The 16312-nt window shown below is 33.2% G+C and overlaps 1 protein-coding gene across 8 annotated transcripts in view; it reads right to left on the bottom strand.

Moving 5' to 3' along the window:
- LOC108607646 (voltage-dependent L-type calcium channel subunit beta-2) overlaps positions 1-16312 on the bottom strand; it is a 45321-nt gene extending 29009 nt beyond the window's left edge. For 4 of the 8 annotated variants that reach the window (XM_017998572.2, XM_017998573.1, XM_017998575.1 and 1 more), the window contains exons 1-2: positions 16241-16300; positions 11767-12067 (exon numbers count right to left, since the gene is read on the bottom strand). In XM_017998572.2, the coding sequence (XP_017854061.1) occupies positions 11767-11868 (102 nt within the window). In that variant the 5' untranslated portion in view covers positions 11869-12067; positions 16241-16300. Of the gene's footprint in view, positions 1-11766; positions 12068-16240 lie in introns of all 8 variants that reach the window. The other 4 variants (XR_001915509.1, XM_017998585.1, XM_017998583.1 and 1 more) reach the window with 2 other exon arrangements.

The raw sequence follows: 16312 nt of genomic DNA, 5'->3' as shown, positions 1-16312 counted from the left end.
CAGTTCAGTTTGCTCACAGGTAGAAATTCTACACAACTGCGACGTCGACTGCGACTGCGACAGCAATCGTATTGGACTGACTTTTTGGGTTAAAGCAGGTACAATTTTATAATTTCGTTTCGTGTTTAATTAAAGGTGAAGTTTTAAAGAAATAATAAAGAATTATCGGAGTGGACCGGCGAACCTCGCGACTCTAACTATTGCTGTCTCTTTCTACTGCTTGCGAGCATCTGCATATAAAACAGGCAATTCGGCAGTCAACAATCGGGGCAACTGCCGATCATTATGCCATAAATAAAGATTCGTTCCAGCGGCCGCCTATGGGAAAATTATATCCAAGCACTTTTATAGTACAGCTTACACACACACACACACACGCACACACACACATACTCTTATATGTTCATGTGGCCTAGTCTGTCTGCTTCTTCACCCTATAATTATGCTCAGTTATGTTTTAAAGTCCAGTTATTGCTTTCAAGTTAGTTGTGTGTATTTGTATTTCATTTAATTACAAACTTTGAATATATAAGAAACTTCCCCACTCATCCAAACTTTTGATTATTTGATTGCTTTTGACGTTTGAAGTTTGTGCAGCGCATTATCAATCATAAGCCAAGGAATGCTGAGCAGACATTTGAGATTGTTTAGATACTAAAATGCAAGTTGATATGTGAGCAATACGCATATCTGCATAGAGTGCGCCACAATTCTAAGAAGTTTTGACTTCTGATATTATCTGCATAACATATTTTTAGCTTTGACTATAGTATAATTTACTGCAGCTCAAAATTAAAATAATTTGTGTTGAGTAAATAATTATGTAACAAGAACGCAGAAAGCGACTTTGCATAAATTTAAATTATTATTTTAAGCGCCATACTGCATTAAATTATTTAATTATATTGATAATAATTAAGTCCACAAATATATGTATATTATTAAATTCTAAATATTCACTAAACTCTTTTTTAATTTGCTCTAATTATTTTATATGGCTTTATATTTTTGAAATTAATTTTTAAAAATAATAAATAATAAATTGAGCTTATTCCCAATAATTGCATAATAATTGTAATTAATTTAGTAATTTATTTATTAATATGTTTTAATTCTCAATCGTTTCCTAAAAACTTGTTGTTGTTATTTTGTAACAAATTTAATTAAGTCAAAAATAATATAAATATTGTAATTAATTTATACGTTCTAAGTCTCAATTGTTTCTTAATTTTTTTTTTGTTATTTCTGTGCATTATATAATTCATTTAAATACGTAAAAACTGCATTTGAATATTGTAATTAATTAATTTGTTCGAATTGTCAATCCCTTTTTAATATTTTTTTGTTATTTCGGTGCATTTATTTAATAAGTCATAATTGAATATGAATATTGTTCTAATTTTCAATCGTTTCTTATTTTTTTTTATTTCTGTGCATTAAATTAATACAAACAAAAATTAATATAAATATTGATTTGCGTCTAAAATAAATGTTAAGAATTTATGCTCATATGCTGACTGCTTAATTTATTATTATGCTAATTTTTTAACACATATTACTTTAATTTAATTATTAAATATATTTTAAGCTAAGCAAATGTTATAAAACGCTAATTAGTCACTCGCTTAACTTACTGAAATGACTTAGATTTGCGCTGTTTTTGAGTAAGTAAATATATAATTTGTTAAATTTGTTAAATTTGTCAATTTTTCATAGGCGCAAAGCAGGCGAAACGAAAATGTTTGACAGCCTAGATGACAACACTTGTCAAAATCTGACAACTCAAACTAATCATTCCAATTGGCGACGCGCTCGCTGCGCAGTTGGCGTCGCAGCCGCAGCGCAACGCGTGCCAAACATTTAAAAATTTTGTGTAGCACCCCCCGCCCGCAGATTGCGGCGCGGCGACTGACGAAGCGACAATGACGCAGCAAGTTGCTGAGAATCTGATTTGAAGCTTTTGGGTGCTGATGAGACACGTTTAAGATTCTTTATATATATATATACCAATTTGACAAATATGCAGCGTGCATTATTTTTGAAGCGTGTTTGCGTTAACGTCATCAAAATTAAATAGTGTGTACTTAGTTTTTTTTTATGAGCCACCAACGGCCGAGAAACAATTTAACGACATTGACAACAAAAAACTGTTTGCTTGTAGTAGTAATAAAAATAGAGTGAGCATAAAAATCTCTAATTGTTTTGCTTTGGGTATGTTTTTGGCAAAGTCGAAACAACTAATTGATTCACACTTTCTTCGCAGCCAGGGCTGTAAAACATTCTCGATTAAAATCTTTATGGCTTGTGAGCTGCGTCAAGTGACATCAGTTTGAGTGGCTTAAACCAATTGTAGCCAAGCTAACAAAACTCTGACCCTAATTACCCTGCAAAGCAAACTCAAGAGCGCAGCAATAAAAAGGGGCTCAGTTTCAGGGCAGGGGCAGGGGCAGGGGCGGAGGCGTGCCTAGACAACTAGATAATGATGTAGTGTTGTCAAAACATCAACAAAACAACAAAACGTTGAAACGTTGACGTCTGACTGACTGACGAGCTGCTGAGGATCAGGTTCGGTTCATTGTGCTGTCTTTTATTTTCAGCTTCTATCATTATTCAAAGCACATGAGCGCACAGTTAGGATCGCTCTATTAGCCGCCGCCACTTGACTCAGCTCTCACGCTTCTGTTCCAACATTCAAACAAGGATTGAAGGTCGTCGTCGTTCCCCATAGTCATCATCATCAAAGCGCCGCTGGCGTCTAGCTCAACCTCCAACTCTTCTCTGCTGTGTGTGTGCCCAGCACAAACAAAACTCTTTGGGGAGACTACGCCACTGCCACTGGCATTGGCTGCGCTTTTCTTCTATGCACTTGACACGTGCCCGCTCAGTTGGGAATAATGTGCCTGCCAATTGTGCATTGTCATCAAATTAAGTGTGGATTAGACTTCGCCTTTATTAACAGCTTAGTGCGTTGGCAGCCCAGACAATTAGCTTACAATTGCTAGCAGAGCTAACGTCATAACGCTTTAAGGCACTTGAGCAACTAAAGTCAATTGAAATAATGAACTAAACTTACTGAAATCTGTGCAATATTAATATATATAAAAACAAAATTTAAATGAAACTGTTCTAACAATACAAAAATATGGACAAAAAATGTTTTTTAATTTGCAAAATATTTAAGAATTAGCTAAAGTTAATTGTAAATAACAAAAAAGAGTTGATATTTTTATACTATGAATTAAATGCTGCTCAGTAATTTTATAATAATTTATTGTCTCAGTATAGTATATATATATGCTTATTCTTCAAACCACACCGATGTATATTAATAAGCTATAGCTACAAGTTTAACAAAGAGAATTATAAAACTCTCCTGAATGTTTCTTTGTTCACTTCCTAGGGGCTACTTAAAGAACTCAGCTATTGAATTCTTTCCTTAGGTATATTTACTTGCAATCTGCTTAGACTATTAACTTTATATCAAATGTGCTATGAATATAAATTATATTACTCAAGTCTGCTCAGTAATTTTAGAACTGTTTGTTGTCTGATCTGAGATCTTATATAAAAATATGTTAATAAGATATAATCCCAAGTTTAACCAAGAATATTCAAAAAATCCCCTGAAGGTTTCTTTGGTCACATCCTTGGAACAACTTGAGGTATTCAAAGAATTTAGATATTGAATTCTTAAGCTACGTATATATAAATTTACTTTCAACCTATTTATTATTAATTTTATATCAAATTTATTCTATAATGCGGCTTTTAAATATAAATTATATTACTTAAGTTTGCTCATTCATTTTAGAACTATTTGTTGTCTGCATATTCTTCAAACCTCATTGCATTTTGTTAATAAATGATTACTCTACATTTAAAAACCCTCCCGAGTGTATCCTTGGCTACCCCCTTGTGTCTACTTAGGAGTCAATTAATAGCACTGTCTGCATTTAAAGCGCTTACATATTTATTTCTATTTTCTATTTATTCTATTTATAACCCATTTATTTATTTTTAAAGTGCCAGCAAGTGTAGTAGCGAACCCTTCAACCTCAACATGGGTTTTGTGTGTGTGTGTTGTCTATGGGGCGTATGCGTCACTTAGATGCTCATTAGTCAACTGTCAGCAAAGATGTCGACAAATCCATCAGCGCAATTAGCCGAGTCCGCAACTGAGCGAGCCGTAGGCGTTGTAGGCGTCAGTTACACTCCGGGGCAGTTAAATAATCAAACAAATTACTGTTGCTGCAGCAAAAAGTAAACTAGTTTATTTAAATTATTATGCGGCCTGTACTATGAAAATTTTGTGAGTTTTCCAACGAATTTAATTAGCTCTCAGCCACGACAAACATTTAAACGGAGGTGGATGCGCTCGCTTGGCTGAATTTCATTTTCTTGGCATATTTCCACAACTCTGCAGCTTTGTCCAGTTCCGTCACTCATGGCTGCGCCGCAGCCCTTTAACCCTCTAATGCCCCCACAACCAAAAAAAAAGTAACTCAAGCGACTTGCGCGTTTTATCGCAACGCTCACATCTCATATTTAAATTAATAAAATATGCTAAAATGTGTTACAAGTGTGCGAGAAATATATTTCTATATAGCGCTCATGTAATAGATCATATAATTAAAAGAATTATGGTGGAAACAAACGTAACAACAATTGCGACAAACAATGGCAAATATAAAAATTGTATTTCCTTTTCTTTTTTCATTTATTTTGTTGGTAGCAGCTGCTTGTCTCGCTTTTATTTTTGGAAAGTGCCCTCAACTAGTTTCGGTCTGAGTGCAGCGCCAAACATTTGCATAATTTCTCTATAATAATTCTCTTTTTGATGAATTGTGACCCGGTTAAGTTTACTAACAAATATTTATATATAATATATTAGACAATAGCTAAAGGTGTGCTAACTAACACCTCAGAGCTCAAACCTCTGTCTTTTGTTCTGTTGTCCAAAATAGTTTCTAGTTTATCATAAATATTTAGCTGACAGATTGTTTTTCATTTTCATTTTGCAAAATTATCATAAAAACTTAATTTTGTAGCTATAAGTGGGAATAAAAATTTAGGTGGGAGTGTTAAAAATTGTAGAAAATAGTCATAAAAATTATTTAAATGTATTTTGGGGGCAGTAGTATGTGAAAAAATAAATAATGTGCGCCATAAAAATGTTTAAAAAATAATAAAAACTACAATAATCAAATTAAATTTTAAAGAAAAATAAATTTAACAAATTATTTGGGCATAGAAATAAATAAAAACAATGAGTTGTAAATTATTTAAGGCAAACAAATTAAATTTTATAGCAAAAATAAATTTAAAAAAATTAAATAAAAAAAAGAAAAAAACTATTAAAATAAGCAACAAATAACGTATTTCATTTTTAAAATCAACATTATAAACTTTTAGATTTAAAATAAATTTTAAATAATAACAAATTTTTGTGACAAAAATGAATTTAATTAATTTTAAAAATATATTAATAAAAAATATAAATGAAATTTAATAAACTAGAATGCGGCTATATATGTTAAATATAATAAAAAAAACTTAATATTAATTAATTATAAAATAAACATTAAAAACTAAAGTAAAATACATTTTTGTATAAATTGCTGAGCAAAAATGAAATTTAGTTTCAAATAATTGAAAAAAAATTAAAATAGATTATAATAAGGCTTGAAACATACAAAAGTAATTGTTTGGCCTATAATAAAAAAAACTAATATTAATTATGATAAGACTCAGTGCTTAAATAATATAAAAAAAATAGTTAGTGCAATAATTTCAAAATTAGAAATGATAATTATGAAATAGAAATGAGTTTCCCAGCTATTTAGGCTATTATATTAATTTTAAAATTAACTAAATTTCTCAAACGCAATTGGCATTGACACTTGTCAAGCTGCGGCTTGAGCTACGCTAATTAACTGGGCTAAGAAGAAGAAGCTGCTGCTGTTGCTGCTAGGCCATAAATTAATTGGGCACGTCCATGTAAATGGCCTTAAATTTTGTTTGTTGGCTAAGCCAAGCGAAGCGCCGCCAGCTGAGCAATTGCTTGCAGCTCGGAAAAGTCAAGCCAAGGCTTTTCCACCTGTGCAAAGGCACAAGAGGAAAAAAATACAAAAAATTAAATAACAAAATGCGCGGATGACGTCGCTGGCGGTCAACGCAGGTGAAAATTTCAGTGCCCCTAAGCAATAGATATATAGATATATATGTATTGTGGGCTATGCGTGTGAATGAGCGCAGCCTGTGTGTGCGCTAGTGTGTGTGTGTGTGTGTGTGTTGACAGACACGCATGTGTGCGGAACAGGTAGCTAAAGTCCTAGTTCCAAATTCGTTGGCATGTCTTTTTTTCCTTTTTTTTGGGCCAACAAATGAAATCATCGCAACGTTGTCGCCTCTCGCGCTGTCTCGCTCGCACACTAATTGAATTGGAAATCGATTTGACCACCAAAAAAACGCAGAAAAAAAAACAGCAACGGAAATTTGATATCGTTAAGTGATCAAAGTCGCTCAATGTGCAGTTTATGCAAACATCCTGCAATGTCCTTGGTCAAGTCTGCTGCAGCCAACAACAAGTTAACAGCAGCTGGCGAATCCTATAGTCAATTCAATTCTATGCTGTGTGGGAATTGTAATTAGTGGCACTTTCCCAGTTCCTTTTGCATTGCCACAGCGACAACGCAAGGACATGCAGCTCTTCTCTCTCTCTCACACATACATATGTATATATTATATTTATATGACTGCTGTGCAAATATCTACAATGCACTGCCAGGATATTTATTTAAACGTTTCAATTTGCCAGCCAGCTGTAGTCCTGACGCCAAGTTCCTGCGCTAATTCAATTTATACTTAGTTAGCTATAAATTATTATAATTGCATTTGATTGCAAGTCGTTCTAGTATGCACAGTTTTTAATAGAATAATTATATTTAAATGGTTAACTCCTAGTTCAATCGCCTAGCAGCTGTTACAAGTTCAACTAGTTAGCAGCTCATCGTTTATTTATTCGCAAAGGCTGCGTTAGTGAAAAAGCAGTTGGAATTGTTTTAAAATATTTTGAAAGTTATTTTATAGCAAAGTTAACTATTTTAAAAAATGCTTAAAATATTAATAATTTTTTTTCGCATATATTATATATCTTTAGCATTTTCTCATTTCTGTTTCAGTCATTAAAATTATTATTTTTATATTTAAGCTAATATGTTTAATTTAATGCATCATTTTGCTATAAAATAATTAACATTATTAATTTATATAGCATTTATAGCTTTATTATTTTAATAAATTTATTTAAATTTATATAACTACCAATGCTATTTAAAAATTTCATTCCTTTTGTTTTTAATTTGATTAAACTCATTTTACTATAAAATAAATAACATTTTAAATTTATGTAGCATTTATAGCTTTATTATTTTAATAAATTTATATAACTATACCAATGTTATTTAAAAATTTGTTTCTTTTTGTTTTTAATTTGATTAAATTCATTTTACTAAAAATAAATCAAATTTTAAAGCATAATAGCTTTAAAATATTTTTATTTCATATTTATTTATTAAATTTTGTTTAAAATTAATTTGATTAATTTAATATATAATTTTGCTATAAAATATTTAGCAGGATTTATTTATAAAGCATTTATAGCTTCATTTTTATTAAAATTTATAACTTTTTTTTAGCTTGTTTATTTTAATAACTCATTTTACTATTAATATAAATCTATAGCAATTATTATTTTTTATTTTTTTATTTAATTTTTTACTAAATTCGCACATTTATATTTAAGCTAAACTGTTATTTGCAATTAAATTCAGTTAAACGATTTAATTTGCCTGCAATTCAATCGCAGGAGGCAAAACATTTACGGCCATGGCTTGTGGCCTTTGGGCCCTCTGGGGAGGCTCTGCGGGGATTTCTGTGGAAATGCTGTGCGGACTGCGTGCGGAAGTGCGGCGCGTGTTTTTTTTGGACTTAATGGTCAACTAGGCGCAACTTGTGGCTTAAAGATTGATGAACCTGGTTTTGGGGCCGACAATTAACTCGGAAATGAACAAATTACGGCGCATGCAGTTTTGGAAACTTGGCAGCGAAGTTTGTGCCAGATCATTGCGAATCATAACTCCCCCGCCTGGACCTGGAACTGGGTCTGATGCTTGAAGCTTTAGCGCATCAGCGTCAGTGCGGCCGACGCACTCGACTGGCAATTAATCTCTTTGGCAAAAAGCCGACGCCAGAGTTCAAGTTTCAGGTAAACCGCACACAGTCCACAGATCCCACATCCCAGAGCTTGGACCTGGGCCCGAGCCAGAGCAACAACGTCACACTTCAATCAGACAATAAAAATATTGAAATGAGAGGTGCGCAAAGCTTTTCGCTTTTCGCTTTGAGCTCGGGCGCAGCTAAATAAATGCGCATTGCGAATTTCGCAGAATCATTTTAAAAGTTCAGTTGTTGTTGCTGCTGCTACGCTCAGGTAATCTGGCAAATGAATAATTGATCGCGCTCTATAATTAACGGACTCACTCAATTGCCAACATCTTTTTTTTCTCTCTGCAAAAATCGCACAGAGGGCACATGCAACAAATTCAGGGTCAGCACGAAATAAATTAAATTAAATATAAATTAAAATTCATGTGCAATTTTTATGCGGAAGTTGCGCATTCAATTCGTGGAAATTCAACTTTGGACTGAATTCAAGCTTCAAGAGAAGTTTCAACAATTGGTGAAACAATAATTTGGGGTCTGCTAGCAATTTTTTGTATAATTCTATGATTTTGTGGAAATTAATTAAAATACTTTATGCTGACTAGAAGCGGAGAATTATTTGCTGGCAAGTTTAAAAAAATATTTAAAATTTAACTAAAAGCAAGTTTCTATTTTATTTTCATAAGCTTTTAGTTCTTTTCTATAACAAAAAAATATTTCATTTATTTTACATTGCCTGCTACTGCTTAATTTATTTTTACTCATAAAGTGTTGTCCTAAAATTATTTAAAATTTAATTGAGCTGCAAATTATATCGAAAAAATATATCTATATCACAAAAAATATTCAATAGATTTTATTTTGTCCAGTGTTTAATTTAAATATTTAAAAATATATTTTTGGCTCATAAGGTCTTGTCCCAAAATTCTTTACAATTTAATTGAGCAGCAAACTATAAAAAAAATATATATCTATATCAAAAAAATATTTCATTAAATTTAAATTGTCTTCTGCTTGATTTAAATATTTAAAAATATATTCTCATAAATTCTTGTTCTAAACTTATTTAAAATTTAATTGAGCAGCAAAATATATCTATATAAAAAGAAAAAAATATTTCATTAATTTTATATTGTTTACTGCTTACTTTAAATATTTTAAAATATATTTTTTACTCAGCAAATCTATTTAAAATTTAATTGAGCTACAAAATTAGCAGCAAATTTTACTTTAATAATTATTTTAATATTTTAAAATTAAAAATAAAATTTGTGCTGTTCACTATGCTTAAAATTTTTTAATTAGAAATTGCATTAAAAATATTTAAAATTTCTTATATGAATATTGAATGCTTGCAGCTTGAAAATAAAATTTATTTGGCCAAAAATACTTTGAATATTGTTAATTATATATGCCTAGCCAAGAATTAATAAGTTGCTTATATAAATATGTATGCATATAATTGAATATTATTTTAAAGCCAACTTTATATTGTTACTATATACTCTCAAATATTTGTTGCTTTGGTTCAATCGCTGTATCTACAACTGTAATTAAATTGAAGCAACGACAGACATTAGAAGAATTCCCGTTGCTAACGTTAATGATCGTAACCAATGCTATATACAGTTGTTGGAACAAAGATACAAAGCTATGTAAATTCGAATGTAAATAACTATGTCGCTTCTTTTAATGCGTAGGTCTAAACACACACACACAAACAAACAAACAGTTTTTTATTCCATAGAAAAATAAATGTATATAGTATAATTGATAATTTATTCAAATAACTTGAAATGTAATTTTTGGGGCCATTATTAATTCGATTACTCAACGCAGCCGCTGGCTGCTGAGCTCAAAATCACTTACAGCTGAAGCTTAGCATGTGTATGTGTGTATCTGTGTGTGTGCGTATCTTACGGATACTGTAGCTATTTTAGTTGCTGTCTGCCTGTGCTGGCTTGTGTATTAAATTTTATATTATCTGCTCACAAAATCAAACGCATTGTTGTTGGCCTCATTTATGCTCTCTCTCTGTCTCTCTCTCTCTCTCTCTCTCTTTCTGGGGGCTTAAAGCCACTGAGTGTAAATTTCTTTAGCCAAATTTACATACATGCGAGTCAATTGCCTGTACTAAACTGTTAGTATATTGTGGTTAATTTTAAATATTATACGCAGCATTAAACTGGTTAAGTTAGTTGCCAAAAGATTTATCCACGCCCCGCTTGCGATTGATTTCATTTCATGTCTTTATACTATATAAAACTTTATATAAGCCAAACTGCTCAATTTATTCATTTGGTTTGCGTACTGGTTTCGTATTTAGTTTACGGAAGTGTTGCCCACTTGCAATTGAGCCAGGCTAACACGGATCGGAACCAGTTCTTAATGCGCTGGCCCATTAGCATTGCTCATCAGCAGCAGCAATGTCATTAGTTAGTAACCGTTGTGATTTTTCTTGTTTCATCATCAACTTGTTGACAAGCGAACAATGTTTGTCACGCTTGTGTTCGCCAATAATTAATCAGCGTGTCTAGTTAACAAAAGTAAGCCAATGGCAAGTGAATTCAGTGCGCGCTTATGTAATTACTTAAGAAAATGTTGCTCATTACTTGTGGCAACAAATTTTAGCATAATTACTCAAGCATTACTGCCTAATTACTTTTTTAAGCAGCGCTTAATAAATATTTAACTTGCTTGAGTTGCTAATATGCTCAAACTTTACATTTAACGCTTTTATTAAAAGTAATTGCGTAATTACTTGTAATTACTTTGTTAATTACTTTAGTAATTACGCTCAATTATTGTTCTAGACCTATGCACATAGTCATGTTACTACTTCTGCTTATTATTTATGTATATTTCAAGTAATTACTAGTAATTAAAGCGTCTTATATTTAATTAAACGTGTGCTTAAGCTAGCAGCGCTGCTTGTTTAACCTAAAAACTCAACACCAATTCGCATAGTGTCCATTTTGAGTTCAATAGCAATTACAATCAAAGCAAATATGCTAATTAATTCAGCTTATTAGCCAAGTGGCGATGGCTTAAAAATAGATCATGATATCATGCGCATGGCCCCAGTTCGTATAGCCAGTCTCCAGCCTCTCCAAAGATGAGAGAGTTGGCTAAACCGCAACACACAATCGCAAGTAAGTAGTTTTCAGTTCAGCTCAAGTTTAGTTGCCAATTTAGTGACAAAACAAATAAAAAACAATCAAAAACAAAAAACATACAAATGATTTGAATATTTTTGCTGTTGTTCAGCTCAAGGCGGAGCTCACACAGTTGAACTAAAATAGTAAAAGCTATTAAAATGATTATTGGCAGCCTCTTCATTAAAGATTCCGCATACATAAATTTCAAATTCAGTTGAGTTGAGGTTTCGTTTATAAATTACTTTCATGGAATTTATTGCCATTGCTATCTCAACTATAAAAGCGAAACTTTAACTTGAGAAGTAAATACTGGCAGACAATAGAGAAATCTAAGCTTAGCATATATAGTATAGATCTTTTATATAGATATAGATTCGAGACTCACCTGCGCTAGTTCGTGTTGCTGTAAATCGTTGCTGCTGGCCAAAGTGACGTAATTCACATCCAAATGGGACAGGGAATTTTCCTGCAATTTCCGCGCATTCATTACACGAACTATTTGGCTTTATATATATAGAGATTTCAATTTAAAACCGTTTTATGCTTATTTCGCGCTTTTTAAAACATCAACACACACACTTTTTTGCACCAATTTTATTTGCACTTGTTGTGTGGCGTGCCACTTAAAAAATGAACTTTGCATGCAACACTTGCGGGCTCAAAAAACTAATGAGAATGCACTTAACCTGTAAATAGAGCAGAAAGAGAGAGAAAAGTGAGGTTAATATTGAGCAAATTAAAGATATTAAAGATTTAGAGAGTTTGTTAAGAGAGAGAAAGAGAAAAAGAGAGTGAAGAAGGGGGGAGAGGGAGAGAGAGAAAGAGAGAGATGGAGAGAGAGAGAAAGAGAGGGAGTGAGAGGGAGAGAGAGGGAGGGAGAGGGAGGGAAAGGGAGAGAGAGAGGGAGAGAGAGAGGGAGAGAGAGAGAGGGAGAGAGGGAGAGAGAGAGAGAGGGAGAGAGGGAGAGAGAGAGAGAGAGGCAGAGAGAGGGCTGAGAGGGTGAGAGGGTGAGAGAGAGGGGTGATAGGGAGAGAGAGAGAGAGGAAGAGAGAGCGATATAGAGGGAGAGAGAGAGTCGAAGAGAGAGGGATGAGAGGGAAAGGGAGAGAGAGAGAGAGAGAGACAGAGAGCGATAAGGACCCGCATAAACAGCTAAAGGGTTTCAGTTGGGGTCTAGGATCTTTCGAGAAAACCCGAGGGTTGCCTTCCTCGGGCTCGTGTTTGAAAAGTGGAAACAGAATTATTATTATGTATGGCTCCGTAGATAAATATGAAGCTTGAAGAGTGAGATCAATGAAAATAATTAAAAATAAAGTAAAAATAATGTAAACAAATATTTATAAAATAAGTCGACAAAAAATTTGATCGAATCGAGACTGGAGCGAGGTTTTTATGCTTCGAGCCTGGAGCAGTGCTAAGCACCTCAAAATATATGCTTGAAATGGAAGTAATTGCATAATTACTTTGGTAATTACAGCAGTAATTCTTGAGCTTTAAACGGAGCTCGTGCTTAGTTCTAGTGCTAAACACTTAACTAAGTAATTTAGTATAGGTAAAGCAATAAAAATGCAACTACATTAAATAATTTTCGCATATGCTGCTGTCAATTTGGTAAGTGCTAAATGTCAAATCAGCGGCAGCTTAAAAAACAAATTTCAAACTTGCCAAAGTGCAAGTTCTTTGCAGACTTTTTAGCAGCTCAAGAGTGTTGCTTGCCAGGTAAACAGAGAGAGAGAGAGAGAGATAGAGCGAGAGAGACAAAAAAGTAATTTAAGCAGCAGTGCTTCAGTTCTTGTCTCATAGTGCAAAGTGCCGTTAAGGCAGGAGAGGCGACACTAACCTACTTTCCACCAACTGAGGCAGCAACTGAGGCAACGACTGAGGCAACGACTGAGGCAGCAGCACTTGTCGCCTTGGCGCGCGCCTGATGAAATTATAAACTTTTAACCAAAAGCCGACGTCTCGCGCTTTTGCCACAAAAGGTAGCGTAATTGCAGCTGCAGAGCGTTGAGCTACTAAAAGTGGGAGTTGGGCGTGGCAAGCACTTGGGGCATAGAGTCTGTGCCCTGCGCCACCTTGTGGCAAAATGGGGTTAATAAAGTTGGCGCAGCAACGAGGCCACATGAAAATGACTATGTTGCCGCAAAGAGTTGCATGCCACACACACACAAACACACACACACAGACACACATATTAGTGTTGCCTGTGGCAAACCATTGGCAGCTGTCGTTTGATTTTGAAATTGAAATAGGCAATGACGCTCAAAAATTGTTTAGCTTAGTGCAACACAACGCAGTCAAGGACAAGTTGCGTGCCCCACAGCACACACACACACACACACTAACACATACACAACTTGACCCATTTGGCAGTTGCCGCAGGTCCAGCCAAAAGCTGCTGCTCCCAATTTGAATTTTAGTTGCAGCTGGCAAAGTGTCAAAAACTTGGCAATTGCCAATCAGAAAAAAAGCAGCTAAGACGAAAAGCGAAATTTCTTTCAGATAAGCCAAGCAAACATTATATAAATTATCTAAACCTAAAGCAGCAATGTGGCAAATATAGAAATTACAGCCAAGAGTAGCTGCTGATTAAGTTTAATCAAATTTGTATTTTTTTATTTAATGTCAACTATGTAGAGTCCACGCAAAAGAAAGAAAATGCTTACAGAAACTATTTAAAATTAAATATTAAAGAATTCAAAATTAAGTTTTTCTATTTTCTTAGCAATAGCAATAGGATAGATTCATTTTCAGCTGCTATGAACAACAATTAATGTTAATGCTGCCTTTGTAAATAAATTTGTATTCGTTTGAATTTGTTTTTAGATTTTACGCTCATTGATTATGAATAATATCATAAATATTTATATCTAGCTATATCAAATAATTATAGAATATTTTTTTTTAGCTTTTTCGCTCATTAATATTTTATTAATATGAATAATATCTCTCAATATCTATATCTATCTATATCAAATAATATATACAATATTTAAAATTTGTATCTATATTAATCAGCATTAGAAAATGTGTACAATATTTTAAATAATTTATTTATAGCAATCAGCTTTAGCCAAGGTTTGCTTTCCTTTTATTTTAGCTATTTTTGGCTACAATAAATTTTTTTTAATTTTTATAACAATTTTTTGAGCTTAAAAAATTACAAAATTCTCATTTTTAAATTATTTTTGTTTATTGAAATTTTAAAAAATATTTTTCTTTTTTAAATTTAGTTGCTTAACAAGATTTTTAATAAATAGCAATCAAACTTAAAAGCAACTCTTAGCTGTTAACCCCTCTAAATTACATCTAAAGTACACCCATGGCCTTTTTTACTTTTTTAGTTAGCTTGCAATTCATAGAAGTTATATAAAATCTTAATTTTGTATAAAGTACACATAATTTATTTTCGCTTTTGGTTCAAACTCTTTACCAAGATTTATATTAAATAGCAAGTGCATAATCTGCCAACCCCTACAAATTACATGTTGACTACGCTCATGCTTTTAATATTTTTAGCTTGCTTGCATAGCTTAGTGCATAACTAAGTCATCATTTATTTAATGCTTATAATTCATCTAACTAAAAATTTGTTTGCCTTTTGTGCTAAACTTTTCACTTTTCATTTCTAATAAATTACTATAAAAAATAAAACCAAATGCACGCCCCTCTAAATGAAAGCACGACTACGCTTATGCCATATATTTATTTGCTTGCTACGCTTTTTCTAGCGCATTTATAGTGGAAAATCTAAAACTGCTGATCAACAAAAAGTTAATTTGCAATGAAAACTTTTAACTCGCCCCACACACAACATAAGGCGAAGCTAAGGAAAGTACAGTGCGCTTGAAAAAAATGTTTATGCAAATCATTGGCATATTTCCTTACACTTGGAGCAAAAGTTTCTGTTTCAGCGAAGTGTGTTGGCCTCAATCTCATTTATAGTTAAGAGTTTTACACACATAAATTACTAAGACTAATGCAATCAACAATTAAATATTAATATGCTGTTGGTGTTGGAAGGACGAGCGAGCAGAGCAGACACCTGGACTAGAAGTTAGAATGCAGAGACTAATAAACAAAGGGCGTGCAAACAACACAAGTGTATGTAACTGTGTGTGTGTGTGTGTGAGTTTTGTTTTATGGCTTGAGCTTTGAGACAGTTGGCAGCATCATTGATTTTTCATTTTGTTAGAGCTACAAAGCACGTGCAGGCAGCAGCAGCAAAAAAAAAAAGAAAAACAATTTGCATGTATAAAGCATTTAAATGTTGCTGCTGTTGCTGTTGCTGCTGTTGTTGTTGTAGCAGCTGCTGCTCGCGTGCAACGCCGGCAACAACCCTCGACAGCAAACAAACAAAGCAACAAACATATATAACATATATAGCTACGTAGCTACAATTTGTGTTTAATTGCAGGCAAGTTATTATATAGAAAACGCGCATACGCCATGTGCACTGCATATTGCGTATACGCGCTGTAAACTGAGCAAAAGCGTAGCGTAAAAAATCAATTTGACTTGACAAAAGTCTTGAGCAAAAAAATATTATATATATATAGACACATGTGTGTGTGTGTGTGTGTTGCCTTTTACATAATTAAATGCTATAGCTTTGCTTTAAAACAGCAGCTTAGACTAGTAGCTGCCTGTATGTGTGTGTATGTGTGTTTGTGTGTGTTTTTGTGTGCTTGTGTGTGTGTGTTGGGGGCACTCGCTAATGATTTCCCCGGGGCGCTTGCTACACATTCACTTATCACCACATTATTATATATACCAAAGTATATTGCTTGCTTATGCTTGAGAGCCAAGCTTGAGGCCACACACACACACATACATATGCACACACTCTATGTACTTACACGCACACTTGAGCAGCTTGCAACGCTTGCAGCCACACGCGGCTGGGGGCTTGCAACAAAAAATTGCCAAAC

This window comes from Drosophila busckii, chromosome 2L (assembly GCF_011750605.1).
Source record: "Drosophila busckii strain San Diego stock center, stock number 13000-0081.31 chromosome 2L, ASM1175060v1, whole genome shotgun sequence".
NCBI classification, from domain to species: Eukaryota; Metazoa; Arthropoda; class Insecta; order Diptera; family Drosophilidae; genus Drosophila; species Drosophila busckii.
The sequence above is the reverse complement of the archived record's forward strand: the minus strand, read 5'-3'. Positions and strand labels throughout refer to the sequence as shown.